Source organism: Neoarius graeffei, chromosome 11 (genome assembly GCF_027579695.1).
Source record: "Neoarius graeffei isolate fNeoGra1 chromosome 11, fNeoGra1.pri, whole genome shotgun sequence".
NCBI lineage: Eukaryota > Metazoa > Chordata > Actinopteri > Siluriformes > Ariidae > Neoarius > Neoarius graeffei.
The window spans coordinates 18195278-18212494 of NC_083579.1; the positions used below are offsets into that span (position 1 = coordinate 18195278).

At 39.1% G+C, this 17217-nt stretch overlaps 2 protein-coding genes across 2 annotated transcripts in view; one reads left to right on the plus strand and one right to left on the minus strand.

The window, feature by feature from the left end:
* Positions 1-8982, plus strand: part of xdh (xanthine dehydrogenase) — a 121555-nt gene extending 112573 nt beyond the window's left edge. The window contains exons 30-36 of the mRNA XM_060932908.1: positions 134-208; positions 3055-3107; positions 3222-3336; positions 5364-5429; positions 5510-5698; positions 6230-6397; positions 8894-8982. Of these exons, the coding sequence (XP_060788891.1) occupies positions 134-208; positions 3055-3107; positions 3222-3336; positions 5364-5429; positions 5510-5698; positions 6230-6397; positions 8894-8944 (717 nt within the window). The 3' untranslated portion in view covers positions 8945-8982. The remainder of the gene's footprint in view (positions 1-133; positions 209-3054; positions 3108-3221; positions 3337-5363; positions 5430-5509; positions 5699-6229; positions 6398-8893) is intronic.
* Positions 8983-12298: 3316 nt separating this feature from the next.
* Positions 12299-17217, minus strand: part of LOC132894151 (adenosine receptor A2b-like) — a 53573-nt gene continuing 48654 nt past the window's right edge. Inside the window, exon 2 of the mRNA XM_060933544.1 lies at positions 12299-15260. Coding sequence (XP_060789527.1) covers positions 14190-15206 — 1017 coding nt within the window. The 5' untranslated portion in view covers positions 15207-15260 and the 3' untranslated portion in view covers positions 12299-14189. The remainder of the gene's footprint in view (positions 15261-17217) is intronic.

The window sequence follows — 17217 nt, forward strand, 5'->3', positions numbered from 1 at the left end:
GAGAGAAAAAAAAAAACTACTAGGGGATTTGGTTATGATAAAGCTGGATAAAATGTATCGTTCTATTTAGGCAGACAGAAATTTATGGCAATTTAAAGCATAAAATAATGCTTAATCCTACAATGTTGCACAGAATGCATGCCAGACGCTGCTGCAGAGACTGGAGCCTTACAAAGCCAAAAACCCGAAGGGCAGCTGGGAGGACTGGGTCAGTAAAATTCTTTATAACCATGTACAGTACTGTGCAAAAGTTTTAGGCACCCTATTTTTTTCATACAAACTTTGTTATAGATTTCTATTTTATGACTTCTACATAATAGTCAGTCCAAAAACATTTTTAGAGTTCCAAACGTTTGTTTCCGAACACAAAATTAAATGTTACAGAAAAAAAATATGTTTGTATCTGAGCAGCATATTACATAAGAGAGCACTATTCTGATTACAAAAGAAAACATAATGAAGGCTACTGGGTTTTGCTGCAAAATTAAGAAGCAAGTGTGACAGTCAAAGTGTCCAGAAGAACTGCAGTTGGTTCTGCAAGATGCTCAGTCAAACCTGAAGCTCATTTCCTTATAAAACTGCACTAACTGTACCTGAGACTACAAATTTTTTTTAAAGCAAAGGGTTGTCTCACACCAAATATTGACTTTGTTTCATTTATTGTGGCTTACTGCTGTTTACAGTAATTTTTTTAAGCATTTAATTTCATTATTTTTAAGCCATTTTGGTTTGCAGCATTTCTTTACATGTGCCTAAGACTTTCCACAGTACTGTATACTTGCAATATTGGCTAATTTTTTTCCCCCAAAGAAAATTATTAATTGAAAATCAAACCAGAATTTCTTGTGGAAAATGGAATGGCTGATTCCAGTCAGAGGTAGACAAAGTACCCAAGTTCATTACTTAAGTCAAAGGACAGATCCCACTGGTCAAATATTACTCCGATACAAGTGAAAGATGTACAGTCACATTTTTACTTAAGTACTGAAGTACTTGCTTTTAAAAATACTTAAGTATTAAAAGTATATTTTCTGTCAACGTGGTGTTGTATTATTGCCACAACGCTTACAATACCTAATGCCTCTGAAGCAACCTACTGGATGTACTGACTAACTTGTAGAACCTGTAGAATAAACGCCTGGTAGAACGTTACAAAATGAAACAACTGAATTGACAAAAAAGATCCATTGTCATTTTATTTTTATTTTTTTAACACTCCTACCTACCCCCACAAAGCAGCATGGTAGTGTTCTGACACAGCACTGACTCAGTGCGTTTACATGCACATAGAGAAAATCGAATTTCTGCCGTTGCTCGTCTGAAATCGAAGTTCTAAATGGCATGTAAACACCTTAGCTAGGCTGAAATTGAACCGAACTTGATTTCTCGCAGTCGAGCTACATGACCTAGATTATGCGATTTCTGCCGAGCTACTTAGTGCATGTAAACCCTATCGAGCTACGTATTCGATCTACTTACTTCAGTACTGCCCCTTCCGGGAGTGACGAGACCACAAGCGGGAAACACAACAGCCTCGGTCGGCATGACACTTCACCTTAGCCGTCCACTTTATTAGGAACACTTCTGTTCGTACATACAAACTACAAACACTCTTCTTAGAGTTTAGAGTTTATTTTATTTTTAAAAGGGACAGTGTACAAATTAAACATTATCCTTGTGGCAAGGACAGATGTCTGTACCAGGTTATAGCAGTACATGCTAATTTCCGCCTGTAGTCCCTTTGTTTATACTCTTGAATAGCTCTTCTTCATGACGACAACCGGAAGTGTACCAACACGATGGGGCGTGTAGCGCCACCTGTGGCTCAGGTGCACAATGCACCTCACTCAATAGCTCGATTTCACAGTATGCATGTAGGATTGGATTTCTCTGGCACCCCTGCTGGGACCCTTTGCTCGATTACCGACAGCAGCTCGATTTGGATGCGCATGTAAACGTACTGAGTGAAGCTCCTGACATGCTAGCAAATGCTCTTCAAACTCGAAATCATATTGGGTAGCTAAAGTTACTAAAAAAGAAAGATTTCTACATTCTGTTTATTTGGCAAGATTATGCTAAAACATATTTCTGAAAGGACTTCAGATAAGTTAACATTATTCATGTTACCATAACTTTGTTTGTACATGCAGTGTCCAAGTTAACTAGCTATGTGTTAACGTTAGCTGTGGACAAGGCTATGGCAATTTGGCGAGCAAATCCAGAGAAAGTCATTTGACTAACCAGGCTGCATAGCTATTGCAACATTATCACTAGCTCTAAAAGCACAGACAACTTTATTGCAAGTTTTCTCTTGGAATAAAACGTTTACATACCTCAATATGCTTCTGCAGGTTCGACAGCAAGTTTTTGGAGGCCATGATGTGGTTTGCTTTATGCAAACAAAGCAAACATTTAAAATGAAACAAATCTTTAATCCTTTCAGAAAACTGAAACATGGGTTCTAGGTATGGCCATGGGTGCGTGCATTTCCCAAAAGAACCGCCTCCTTCCATTCTGCCATCAACTGACCATGTTCAAATAATGCTGCTGATAAAATCATTGAACTTGATTTTATACAGTCTATGGATGGGATGGGACTCTAGTGATTACTCATAGGCTGTCTCAGTGTCACCTGCAAAAAAACTATCACATTTTAGAAAAGGAAAAAAAAAAACATCAACTTTTCAAAGCTGCTTCAGAGTAATGAGTAACAAGGAACTTGATAGAAATGTAGTGGAGTGAAAGTACATTTGTCTTTCAAATGTAGTGAAGTTAAAATCATAAGTTTATAATAATAATAATAATAATAATAATAATAATAATAATAATAATACTCAAGTAAAGTACAGATACTCAAAAAGTGTACTTAAGTACAGTACTCAAGTAAATATACTTCGTTACTGTCCACCTCTGATTCCAATAGGATTTAATTCACATTAGAACAGCTTAAGGCTACTATGACATGTAAACTGCTTTATATGAGTCCATCTATTTTTTTCTGAGCCAGAATACTTTAATATCTCATAGTAACCTCATTTCTTTTTTTTTTTGTAGGTGAATGCAGCTTACTTTGACAGGGTAAACTTATCAGCCAATGGATTTTATAAGTACGTTAAAACGTTTTACAATTTCTGACCTTTTCTTGTTTAACATTTTGCTGAATCAGCAGAATTTTTACACTACTGACTGTAGGATATGTTCTATACCTCCTGATTCTGCAGGACTCCGGATATCGGCTATGATTTTGAAACAAATTCTGGTCGCCCATTTAACTACTTCTCTTATGGTGTGGCAGTCTCAGTGGTGGAGGTAGACTGTCTGACTGGCAGTCACAAGGTAAAACCAACCTAATTATCTGTGATAAATTAGTTATTAATAATTTACATGCAGTATAGTTCATTTATATGTTACTTAACTCAGGGCTGCCAACTTTTCAAAATTCCTTGGAGTGAGATTTTTTTTTTTTTGGGGGGGGGGGGGGGGGGGTCGACGGCAAAATTTTTCCGCACACCACGCAGTAAGTGGGAATTTTGTATTCAGTTTGATATTCACTTGTCCCCCTGCATTCTGGTGTTTTGTTTGTGGGTCATCCAGCTGGAGATGGCCAATGAAGGGGGGGGGAGTGTTGAGATTTTGGATTTAGTAGATGTTCCTGCATTCTGGTGGATTTTTGGAGTAGCCTGCTGTGCCGTACCTACATTCTTACACACCCTGACTTGCCAGGCCTTCAGCTTGTGGCCAACAAAAGCACCAAGTTTTGGCTTAAAAGCCCCCACACTAGAAAACTACAGATGACTGCCAATGTTCCTGTAGCCCTATAGACCTGTGTTTCAGATTTAAAGGCAAGTTCATGTTTGAAAATATTTCATCAGCTAAGCCTAAACACCTTCTGAATTGAAACTAAATGTTAAGTTTTTAATAACTGTTGCAAAAATAAGATTGTCCCTCACTGACTATTCATTATGCATTTAAGGGCTTTCCCCACCACTGGGTTCAGCAGAAGATTGGCATGGGGAAAAATATCAACAGCAAAAGAACAAATAAAATGCTTAAACAGTAAGCAAAATGTGCATGTGCTACAAGAAACATTACAATGATTAAGTTTGAACAATATTGAAACACAAAAAGCTGAACCTTTGCCATAGGTGGGAATGTGCACACAAAGTTGTGCTTAAAAATTTTGGTCATACTTAAATAAGCTATATTAATATATTTCTTATTAATTTATTTCTTATCTATGTTTCTTATTAGTAATAGAGCATTCGTCAGGGCCTGTTATCTGACAAATATTCTCTACCTGTCTTGCTCTCTTTGAAACCCTGTCTCCTCAGTATATTGTTCTCTGTCTTTTTTTTTAATTATTCACAAGTTCAAGTTCTTTGATATTACAGGTGACATGCTTTATTTACTTTAACTGAGCAATTACATACATCATAAATAATTAAAAATAAATACCCTGCAAATAAACAATAGGTATGGTGGCTAATGGCTCTTCTTGCATTTGTAATATTATCTCTTACTTGCTTTATTTTACAACATTTCCAGTATGGCTTCAAATAAAGTCATAAAGTATGATAACATACAGTAAACAAACTAAAAATGCACCTTAATAAACGTGTGCTAAGGAGGTGCTCTTCCATGCTGCTTGTTGGGGAAGATAGAGGCTGTGGCACGTCAGTAGGCCTATAATGATTTAGCATGCCTAGTACACAGCTCTCGATATGGCATTAAATATTCTCAAAACACTTATAGGCTAAAACGATTAAGAAACTTTATATAAGTTCATAATTACGCCAGTAACACCACACATTGGCGTGCATATGTACAAACCTGTCTGAGACACCCATCTTCAACTCGGATACCTTCTTCTGTCTCCTCTTCCTCTAAATTGACGGTAGGCAATTATCCAACTTCCGGCGAGTGCAGCATCATTAGATGCGCCACCTACCATAGGGGAGTGTGTACAGAAGGGAACACCTCTCTGCCTGTTTAGCCGTGCGTAAGGCGTACCGTAATTGATCGATCGCAAGTGGTTGGTGCGATGCAATGGGTAGCCTAGATCAGATAGATAAACTAGATTTTTTTCTAGTGTGAGAAATCGGAGGTATGGCATGTGAGCGGGTGAAGACAATCAAATGCGTGTGTCTCACGCTCATTGCGTGAGAGTTGGCAGCCCAGCTTAACTTCCACTAGCAATGATGTCATTTGGATAAAGATGGCTAGATCTTGCTAACATTTCTGGTCATGGTTTCATCCTTCACTGCTGGCCATTTCTGATATCTACTACTGGTTTTAAGTGTTCTGTGTTGGTGATGTGTTTGTGTGTGGTTATATAATGATCCAGAACATTTTCACTCCTTTAGAACCTGCATACATCTATTGTTATGGATGTGGGCAAAAGTCTGAACCCAGCACTGGATATTGGTCAGGTATACTGGCTTTCACTTACCCGTACACTGGTTTGTCTAAGGCTCTGTGTATAGGAGCTCACATGTCATTCTATGTGCAGGTCGAGGGTGCATTCATGCAAGGCGTGGGTCTTTTCACACTTGAGGAGTTGCGCTACTCTCCCCAAGGTTACCTGTACACTCGTGGACCTGGGATGTATAAGATTCCTGCTTTCAGAGACATTCCAACTGAATTTAAAGTCTCATTACTTAGAGATGCCCCCAATGAGAAGGCCATCTTCTCCTCCAAGGTAATACTGGCCCTCAGAGTTTATTGCTATGGTTCTCTAAATGGGGTTTCGGAGTTCCACTGAGGTCCTTGATGCATAGCCATGTTGTTACAGGAGAATAAATCAGAGCCTTTATTTATTAAGTTATTGTATTTGTTACCTTGGCCTTAAATACCACCATGAATTGAACAGGTTTGTTACTTCAATAACTCAGTCAAGTAGGACTATAAATAATGTCAGCTTGAATCTAGTGACAATTAAAAATATTTAATAGCTCTAAAAATAGGCAAAATATTCTACAGGTACAAATAATGTGCCTAATATTTCAACAATTGGTTTATCTTTATAAAATACTCTGTATATGGTATGTACTAAGAGGGTAATCAAGAGGTATTGGGCACTGAGCGGGTTCACTGTATATATCTGTAAGTCTCAGATTATTTATGGACATTTAACATGTCCACAGTATGAAGGAAATAAGCCCGAATTAATTATTTTGTTATTGTGGGAATATCTGTGCAGGACATCCCTTTTTATTTCTTGATTATGTAGGCGGTTGGAGAGCCTCCCCTCTTCCTGGCTGCCTCAGTCTTCTATGCTATAAAAGATGCTGTTACAGCTGCCAGGGCTGAGTCTGGCCTTACAGGACCCTTTAGACTGGACAGCCCTGCTACACCTGAGAGAATACGCAACGCTTGTGAGGACAGATTCACGAAACTCGTATGTTACCGAATTAAGTTTCTTTTGAAATAAACATGTTTTAACTTATATTTGTATTGATGGGTTATAGGTCAGTGTTTGTGCTAAAACTACAAAACAATACAGTAATTACACATTCACAGTTTCATTTAGTCTTGAAGAAAAGGAAAAGGGTTTTTTTTTTGTTTTGTTTTGGGGTTTTTTTTGGGGGGGGGCGCATGTTGACCAACTTGTGCCTTGACCAGGACTTGCACATAATTTGTCTTTTTCCACTTTGTGACTAAAAGCTGAAAAAAAAAATCTAGATAACAACATTAATAGAAATTATTTAATTAAAAGAAGTAAATGAATAAAACTGGCCTGATGTCTGCAGCTTTGCCTGTTAATATTGTGACTAAATATAATCTAGTACCGCTTACAGTGTTATTTGGTTCAGTATGATCACAAATAATGACTCTTTTCTAATAACTTTTGGTTAGAGAAACTGTAAGTGTGCTTGACATTACCTTAGTGCTTCTTTAAATAAATACCGAGACAAATGAAGAACATTGGTGTGCTATCTAGGTAGTCTGATATGTAGCCAATCATGTAGGAGTGCATTTATTTTGAAGTTTTTGATACAAGCAAGTCAGTAAGTAAGCATGCAGGTAGAAACCTTTTTTTTAATTAATTTTTTTTATTACATATACTATACACTCACTGGCCACTTTAATAAAAACTTGTTCTTGATTCTAAAATTCCTGTTCTTGGCTGCAGGAGTGGAACCAAGTGTGGTCTTCTGCTATTGCATGCTGAGATGCTTTTCTGCTCACCACGGTTGTAAAGAGTGATTATATGAGTTACTATATCCTTCCTGGCAGCTCAAACCAATCTGGCCATTTTCCATGATCTCTCTTAGGCCAAGTTTACATTAGACCGTATCTGTCTCATTTTCTTCGCGGATGCACTGTCCGTTTACATTAAAACGCCTGGAAACGCCGGGAAACGGGAATCCGCCAAGGTCCACGTATTCAATCTAGATCGTGTCTGGTCCGGTGCTGTGTAAACATTGAGAATACGCGGATACGCTGTGCTGAGCTCTAGCTGGCGTCGTCATTGGACAACGTCACTGTGACATCCACCTTTCTGATTCGCTGGCGTTGGTCATGTGACGCGACTGCTGAAAAACGGCGCGGACTTCCGCCTTGTATCACCTTTCATTAAAGAGTATAAAAGTATGAAAATACTGATGCAAATACTGCCCATTGTGTAGTTATGATTGTCTTTAGGCTTGCCATCCTTCCACTTGCAAGTGGTAAGTGATATGCGCTGGGATCACACACACAGCGGCTCAGTCCCAAATCACTGCTTGTGCACTTCACTCGCGCGCTCTGTGAGCTGCGCAGGGCCGGAGTGCGCACCCTCCAAAGGGCACTCGCTGTTCAGGGCGGAGTGATTTGGAGCGCAGGATGCCTGCAGAGCCGAGTGTATCCGTGTATTGGTGTTGCTGTGTGCACGCGAATCGTGTATTGGTGTTGCTGTGTGCACACTAATCGTTTTAAAAACATTAATCTGATGATCCGCTGATACGGTCTAATGTAAACCCCACCTTAACAACAAGGCGTTTCCACCCACAGAGCTGTCGCTCACTCAATGGTTTTTGTTTTTTGCACCATTCTGTATAAACTCTAGAGACTGTTCTGTGTGAAAACCCCGGGAGATCAGCAGTTTCTGAAATACTCAAACCATTCTGTTCTGCCTGATGGCAGGTCCAGCTCTGATGTCTATCACAGCTTCTAGGGAACATTACAGTAGTGGTTTCCTGTTGCCTTCTATTGGATTATTATAGAGGTTTTCTCCTCTCAACCATTCACACACACATTCACACCTATGGACAATTTAGAGTAGCCAGTTAACCTAACTGCGTGTCTTTGGACTGGGGGGGGAAACTGGAGCACCCAGAGGAAACCCACGCAGACATGGGGTGAACATGCAAACTCCACACAGAAAGGCCCCCGTTGGCCACTGTGCTCAAACCCAGAACCTTTCCTGCTGTGAGGTGACAGTGCTAACCACTGCACCACCGTGCCCTCCCAATACACATGTCACAGTGAAAGTTACAGAGATCACAATTTTTCCCATTCTGATGTTTGAAGTGAACATTAACTGATGCTTTTGATTTGTATCAGCATGATTTGATGCATTGCGCTGCTGTCAAGGGATTGGCTTATTAGATGCATAAAACAGCAGGTGAATGGGTGTTCCTAATAAAGTGGCCAGTGAGTATATAGTTTCTGACAGCTGTAGTATGTATGATGTACGTTGTGTACTGCATTACATTCCCACAAAATAATCAAGTGGTTACTTATGTGCTATAAAATGTCTATAATTTGAAAGTTCATGTCTAAAGTTTTGAGACCTGGAGTTGCTGAAGTGCGAAACTCAATTCATAATTTCAGTTTTCTCTTCAAATATCAAACATTTCATCATCATAAAGAATATTCTGCCAAAATATGACGTGTCTTTGTTTGGTTTCAGTGTCCTCCTTCAGAGTTGGGAACTTATACACCATGGGATGTTAAGGTGTAAGACAGAGAAGTCCAGAACATGTGTCTGCTCAAATGACTACTCATCTGTTATAAACATATATCTGAATGTAAAAACTCTTGTATGATGAATGAAAATCAAAAATGGTTAGAATATTCCTCAAAATTCGATGAAATTGTGTGTTGACTAATTTGCTTGTCTACATACTATATTGTTTAAATAAATAATCTTATATAGTGTATATCTTGATTTACTGAATGTCCCAACGATAATTCTAATCTTTAATTTAATAGATAGACTATACAGACTCTGTGTAACAAACAAATCACACAGGTTCATCCATCTGCCACTATGCACAATATGCCAGCTTCTTTGCTCATTTAAATCCACCTCTCCAGATGTGTTACAGGCACCTGGATCTGGAGCTAAGCTTCTGTTCTGCTAACTGAAGCACTTTAAAGCTCAGTATTTCATTAAATAAAACCAATCCTGACAGAAAAATCACACATTCCCTCTGCTTTAGCTGCATATGTAAGTAACTATGTCTTAATTTTCAGGTTATTGATGTATTTTGTTTTTAGCTAACCAATTTATTGGACTGTAAGTGGATACTTGTATACGTTTCTGCTTAATATCATCTGAGAAACAATCAGTTTTAAAATGCCTTCAAAATGTCTCTCTTATTTTTTTTATTGTAATGTGTTGCTGGCTGCCCTGCCGTCGCTTTAAGGAAGAATTCAGCAGTTACTAGGAAAGGAAAGTCAGAACACATTGCCCTAATATTCCAAATCACTGAAGATTTCTTGCCATTAATAAAATAAATACCCCAATAAATGATACATTTGCTGAAAAAAAATCCTCAGAGTGTTGGCTATCTACATATAAAGAAAGATTCTGAAGGAGACTGGCTTATGCTTTTGTCAAGACAACATTTTTAATTGATGTCTGGTAACTTGGAACACAGATTTTCATTGGGTTTGGTTTTTACTTTCATACACAGTACATGTTGTATTGGCAAAAGTATTATTAATGGCATTTCACAAATTATCCACAAATTAAGTTGTTCTGGGTCACATTCTATAATCCATTTCTTAATACAACAATAACGGTGTTTAGAAAACATTCATTATTTTCCAAAAATCATAACCAGTTAACTAAAAATTCACTGTGCATATGTTAATAATCACATGCTGGGTTTCCAATAACCTGCTTAATGCACAATTTGAAATTGTGAACTAAAAACAAGAAATGGAAACGTAAATTTAAAAAATAATAATAATTCAAATCTCACAAAAACATTTTCAGCTCGCCTGAGGTACTTTTCCAGACAATTCAACAAAACAATATTTCTTGAACTTGAAATGGAAACCCCTTTTTCCACATTCGATTAAACACTACCACAGCTATTGCGGCTATCACGGTGTGATATCCGTGACAAATATCAGGTCTTGGAGATCCGAATGACCGTCGCAAGAGGAGAAAAGCCAGCTTTAATCACAACATCACTCAGTGGAAACACAGAACATTCACAATTGTGTTTTGTTGACTTTTTTTAAAACATCGCACAACACCACAATGGAAACCTGGTTCCAGTAGAAAACCACCACTTAAAGGTAACATTTTTATTTTTAGGTTCCATTTTTATTTTGTGCAGTAGAAGCATAACTCAGGATTAAAACAAAAATAAACATCAACATCAATCTCTAAAAGTATATGAACATAGTACACCAAGTAAAAATTTCTACATACATACTTCCCAGGTGACCTTATTCACCTGCTTATTAACAAAACTTATTCAATTTAAATTTTATTTGTATAGTATCTTTACAGAATAGCAGCTTTAACGAAAAAAGTAATTTATGGTCAGGCACCATATAAACAAAAATTCGTAGTATTCAAATTAGCCTGGAAGGAAAGCCTCTTGAAGTATAAAAAGCTCTTAGTTCTGCTAGATCAACGTATCTCTCCACCCTCATAGAGGATGATAAAAAATAATCTGAGATTCTTATTTAATACTGTAGCAAAATTGACTAGGAATAAAACCACCACAGACACATGCAAACCTGTAATATGTAGTATATTTTTCAGACAAAAAATTCAGACTGTAAATTTAAATCCAGACAATTTGATAAGTCACCCTTTCGATAACAATATAGTTGTATAGGGATTAGAATGTTTTACTCCCCTTTGTGAGGCCAAACTAACCTCACTAATTTCCTCATCATAATCTTCAACTTGTGTTCGAGATCCCTTATCTACATGATTCTTCAAACAGATAATACCAGAAGCAATTGAACCTCTTCTAAAAATAAATCAAGTCTTCCCTGAGCACTGGCTATGTACCCAAATCCTCTAAACTAGCAGTTATCAAACCCCTGATTAAAAAACTTGACCTTGACCCCTGTCAGCTATCCAATGATTTGCCAATATCAAACATCCCCTTTATCTCCAAGATCCTAGAAAAAGCTGTGGCACAGCAGTTATGCTCATATCTACATAGGAATAACATCCATGAAATGTATCAGTCAGGATTTAGACCTCATCACAGCACAAAGACAGCACTGGTTAAAGTAGTAAACGACCTACTGTTGGCATCTGATCAGGGCTGTGTCTCCTTGTTTGTATTGCTTGACCTTAGTGCAGCATTTGACACCATTGATCATTCCATTCTCCTTGATGTTGTTGGAGTCAGGAAAGGATAATTTTCTTTCATCTCAGAAATATTGCTAAGATAATAATATAATGTCACTACATTATGTAGAAAAACTAATTCATGCTTTTGTTAACTCTAGGCTGGATTATTGTAATGCCTTACTGTCTGGATGTTCCAGTAAGTATGTCTGTGAAGGTTCTCAGTCATCCAGGTCATAGTAAACCATAGGTGCTAAAGAAGGCAACTGGACTTGCTTGAAATTCTTGAAGATGTTTCACCTCTCATCCAAAAGCCTTCTTCAGTTCCGTCTGACTAGTAGGGAGTTCCAGGTATTTATCCTCGAGCAGATCAAAAGCAACCCTAAGGAGAGTCGTTGAGGTCACCTGGGTTGTTGAGTCATCCTGTAGGTGTAGATTACTGGGGGCCAGGTGTGAACGGTGTTAGCAGCCTAGAGAGTTGTTAGGGTGATCTGTGGGTCACCTAGCCAATGACCCACAGATCACCCTAATGACTCTCTTGGCTGCTAACATCATTCACACCCAGCCCCCAGTGATCAACACCTACAGGATGACTCAACAACCCAGGTGACCTCAATGACTCTCCTTAGGGTTGTTTTTGATCCACTAGAGGATAAATACTTGGAACTCCCCACTAGTCAGACAGAACTGAAGAAGGCTTTCAGATGAGAGGTGAAACATCTTCAAGAATTTCAAGCAAGTCCAGTTGCCTTCTTTAGCATCTATTGCCGCTTTTCCACTACCAACGCGGCTGAGTTGGGCTGAGCCGTGCCGTGCTGAGTTGGGCTGAGTCAAGCTGAGTGGGGCTGTTGGAGTTGCATTTCGACTACAACCGCGCTGAACCGTGCTGGCTGGAAGTGGGTGGACACATTGGGTGGAGTTAGCGAAAGTGGGTGGACGTCACGTGATGTCGTTAGACGGCGCAAACAGTGACATCAGTGACCTTTTAAGCAGTAGTCTCACGTCCCGGATAGTAAACAATAAACATGGAGGACATGGAGTCGTTAGTGTTGCTGGTCTTGGTGCTGTGGCTTGTTGTCACCGACAATGCCAACAGATACTGGCAAGAGCGTATAGATGAGGCGAGGCGCATAAGGCTTCAGAAATTTTCGTAATTCTTCTTCTTCCGGGTTTACGGTGTTTATAGATCCCAGCGTGCTCGCGGGGTGTGTGTGGGCATGTGAGGACACTCCTCCTCACCAATCAGTGCACAGGGGAGTGTCTCCTCACGCCCCTAGCCCCACTCGGCTCGGTTTGGCTCGCTTCAGCCCTACTCCAAAATCGTGCAAGTTTTGGGTGCTGAGTAGGGCTGAAGCAAGCTGAGTCGTGCTGCTCTGAGGTAGTCGAAACGCGAGCCGTATTGGGCTGAAGTGAGCTGAAAAAGGGTAGTGGAAAAGGGCCATATGGTTCCAGTAAGTGCATAAATAAGCACTACTTAGTTCAAAATGCAGCAGCAAGAGTCCTTACTAGAATTAGAAGATATGACCACATCACCCTTAAGCCTTTTGTTAGCTTTTTATTAGGTAAAGGGGTAGATCTGGAGGGTCCTCAGGCATAGAGTGTCTTGGTAAACTGGGATGTATAGATCCCCCCCCCATACACACACACATTTTCACACGTTCACTCACATATGTTGATGGTGGAGTGGCTGCTGCTTTATGTCCCAGGGCTCCCTCATGACTGTATTACCTTCTGGCTCTCCCTTTTAGTTATGTTGTCATAGTTAATCTTGCCGAAGTCCCTGGTTGCACTCAGCACATAATGTGCACTGTTCTTAATCATTACGTGACGACAACAGGCATACCTAATAACCTCTCTCTCTTTCTCTCTCTCTGTTGAGTTACACATGTTACTCCTGAGATACCAGTGACCCCATTCTGCTCTCTGGACCTGACAGATCCACCCTGATGCCCTACTTCTAGCTGGAGTTCTCATCACTTTGCTTCTGCTGAGGATGGACAGTCTAGACATGCACTTAGAAACCGTGAAAATGAATTTTGATTGCAATTGACAAATAGTTTTGCTATGATGGCTAAGGACTACAGTCACCATGATGACTTTAGGACTACAGTTGTCATGAACAGTTTTACACTCAAGCCCGTTGACCACTGGGCTCGAACCCAGAACCTTCTTGCTGTGAGGTGACAGTGCTAACCACTACATCACCGTGCCGCCAAAATAGACTTCATGCTAAACCCATAATGAATTTCTTGGTTACACAGTTGTACTTTGTGACTATATAAGACACAGTTATAGAAGTGAGTTATTTATAATCATGCTATCTATTATTACCCAAATGAGAGTGGGTTCCTATTTGAGTCTGGTTCCTCTGAAGGTTTCTTCCTCATGTCATCTCAAGGAGTTTTTCCTCACCACCATCACCTCAGGCTTGCTCATCAGGGATAAATTTATAAATTCATATAGGTAAAATTGATATTCAGAATTGATATATTTCTGTAAAGCTGCTTTGTGGCTATGTCCATTGTTAAAAGTGCTATACAAATAAAAATTGAATTGGCTTTGTGTACCTCAAAAAATTGTCTCCCGAGTTCTTTTCACATTAGTTCCTCACTAGTTTTCATTATAAGTAGTTTCTTCGTGAGACTAGGTGCCTATATTATTTCACGCTCTTGGGTTTTTTTGAGGTCCCATTGCTGTCAGTAGTATCAAACAGTGGAGGAGTAACTCGACAACAAAGAAAAATGGCTTTGAATGCCTGACGGAAGGATTTCATCCTGTAGGCATAGAGCAGAGGGTTAATGGCTGAACTGGCATGGGAAAGGATGACTGCTGTCAAAATAAGAGGCAATGGCACTGTGCAGTGTGGACAGAATTGCTGCAAGCAATTCATAATATGAATTGGCATCCAGCACAGCACAAAAAAGAAGATGAGCAGGAATATCAAGGTGGCCTTCTTTGCTTCACGTCGCATGGCTGAATTTTGCTTAGCTTGAGCTTCTAATGCACTGTGTAATGCTGCAATGCGCCTCACCTGCCTCCTCACAGTGATGAAGATGTGAGCATAAATGAAAAACATCACCAGCAGGGGAATTAGAGCACAACCAAAGAAGTTGAAGTATACCATGAAGGCAATGTCCACCACACATGCAAAGAAGCAGTAGTTAATCTGACGGGATTGGTTCTGAAAGTCTAGCAGTGGCACTGAGCTCAAAAGGAAAGCAAGAACCCAGGTCAGCATTATGACTAGCCTAGCATTCCTTGGCTTCAAAAGCCTCTGGTAGTGGAACGGCAAAAGGATTGCCACATAGCGCTCAATGGCTATTGCTAACAGACTGAAGACAGAACTCTGGGTTAGCGTGATAAGCATGTACACAATAGTAATGCACAGGTATAGATTATTGTGGGGGAGACCCAGGTCTGTCATAATAGCACATGGAATGGCCAGTGTGCCTACAAAAAAATCAGCTGCTGCCAAAGAGACCAAGAAGTAGTTGGTGACAGTTCGAAGCTTCTTGTTGCGTCCCACCGCAATGCAAACCAATAGATTTCCAGACGTAGACAGAATGGATATTGTTACTTCAGCTGCGATGTAAGGTCCGTGAAAAAACTCTTGCTTAGGAGGGACAACTGTTTGAGTTGATCCATTCACAGTAACCACCAAGCAGCTATTCATACTTCCATTGAAGTGGACCTTGTCAGCTCCAGTGCTGAGTCATGGCTTTAATCACTGGAATGACAGGAAGAATTAAAAAGCAGTTAGGGTCACTGTAAACCTCATTGTTAGTCAACCAATTTGGAAAGTACATGATTGGAGAGATGATTAAATCTTGTCCTTATCAACAGCCAACAGAGATTATAAAGACATAATAAACACAATGTTTTGACTCTGAAAAGAGTAAATATCCTCAGGAGAGTACAAAAAGACAAAAAGTGCTAGCCCATTCACTTCTTAATATATGTGAATGGGCTAACATTTTTGTCTTCTTGTACTCTCCTGAGGATATTTGTCCTATTCAGATTCAAACATTCAACTTATTATGTCTTATAATCTCTGTTGGCTGTTGATATAGATAAGTTTATTAGAGTTTGTCACGTTATCTGCCAGCAATATGTTCCTGACCAGATTTCTCCTGGCCATTGTATTGTTTGTTTATTCACCATTTAGTTCCTTCATGTCTCAATCTGTTGTGGTACATCTGAAGGAGCGCTGTAATGATATTAACATTTAATATGTTTTCAAGGTATTGTCTAATCCATTTTATATTTAAAAAAAGCCATGGTATAAGATCATATAAAATCGCAAATATATTCAAATGTATTTGTATAGTATTTCTTCAGCTGAAAAAAGTAACAACTGGGCTTTCCTTCTTAATATATGAGACCTAGTTTTTACATATAATAATTTGAAGTATAATAGTAGTCAGATAATTGTTCATATTTATGGTTACTATATTGGATTGTCAGAAAGGGCTGGTTGGCTCCAACAGCTCTACTGGAAAATGCAGAGTTCCAAGAGAGATTAAGTAGTGTAGAATAACATAAATACATAGACAGGTGACAAACTAAGGGGGAAACCCATGCCATCATATTCATCAGATTCTTTGTGTAGTTCAGTCATATACACTGACTGGCCATTTTCATAGGAACACACATACACCTGCTCATCCATTCAATTATCCAATCATGTGGAATGATTGGATAATTATCACTGGATAATCCATAATAATAACATGCTGATCAGAGCTTCAGTTAATGCTCAAATGGGTGAAAACATGAACTTAGTGATTTTCACCATGGCATGGATGTTGGTACCAGACAGGCTGGTTTGAGTATTTCAGAAAGTGCTGCTCTCAGGGAACAGTTTGTAGAATTTACACTGAATCATTTAAAAAAAAACCTCAAAGAATCACTCTTTACCATTGTAGTGAACAGAAAAGCGCAATTTCTCAGAATGCACCATTTGAACTTTGAGGCAGATAGGTTACAACAGCATCTGGTTCCAGCCAAGAACAGGGATCTGAGGCTATAGTGGGCACAGGATTACCTAAACTGGGCAACTGAGTGTTGTTTGAATGTACACAGCAGGGAACTGTTGGTGAACACATGCATTGTTTTACACAAAAGACAATGAATGATGCAGTGTGATGCAGTCATGTACATGGACCAGAATATTTCCAGGAATATTTCCACTTTATGTAATCCATGCCATGAATTATTGAGGTTGTTCTGAGAGTAAAGGTGGGGTCCTAGTATGATTACTGTATAGTGTTCCTAATAAAGTTGCTGGTGAGTGTTAAAAAAATGTTCAGCATGGTTACCATGGAGAAGCATTTTGCCACTTTTTTTTTGTGGCTTGATGTTCTTTTTGCAAAGAAATATTTGATTCTTCACCAACCTTCTTTGAAACTTGTTGAGATACTTCAGCTATGACAAACGATGTAGTTGCATGTAGTATGTGAAAAAAAAATTAATAAAAATGAAAAGATTTTAATCAGCAGCATGGAAGAAGATATCACAGACCTGATCATAAACAAGGAATATCGAACATTACTGAATGTGTTACCTCTGGCTTGCATCTGAAGGTTCACAGAGTCAAAGCAAGTAAAGATAGAATAGTTGACCTGAGGCGATGTAGGATGTGATATGTCTGTCCCAGTCCAGCTGACCATTCTGTTCACTCTATT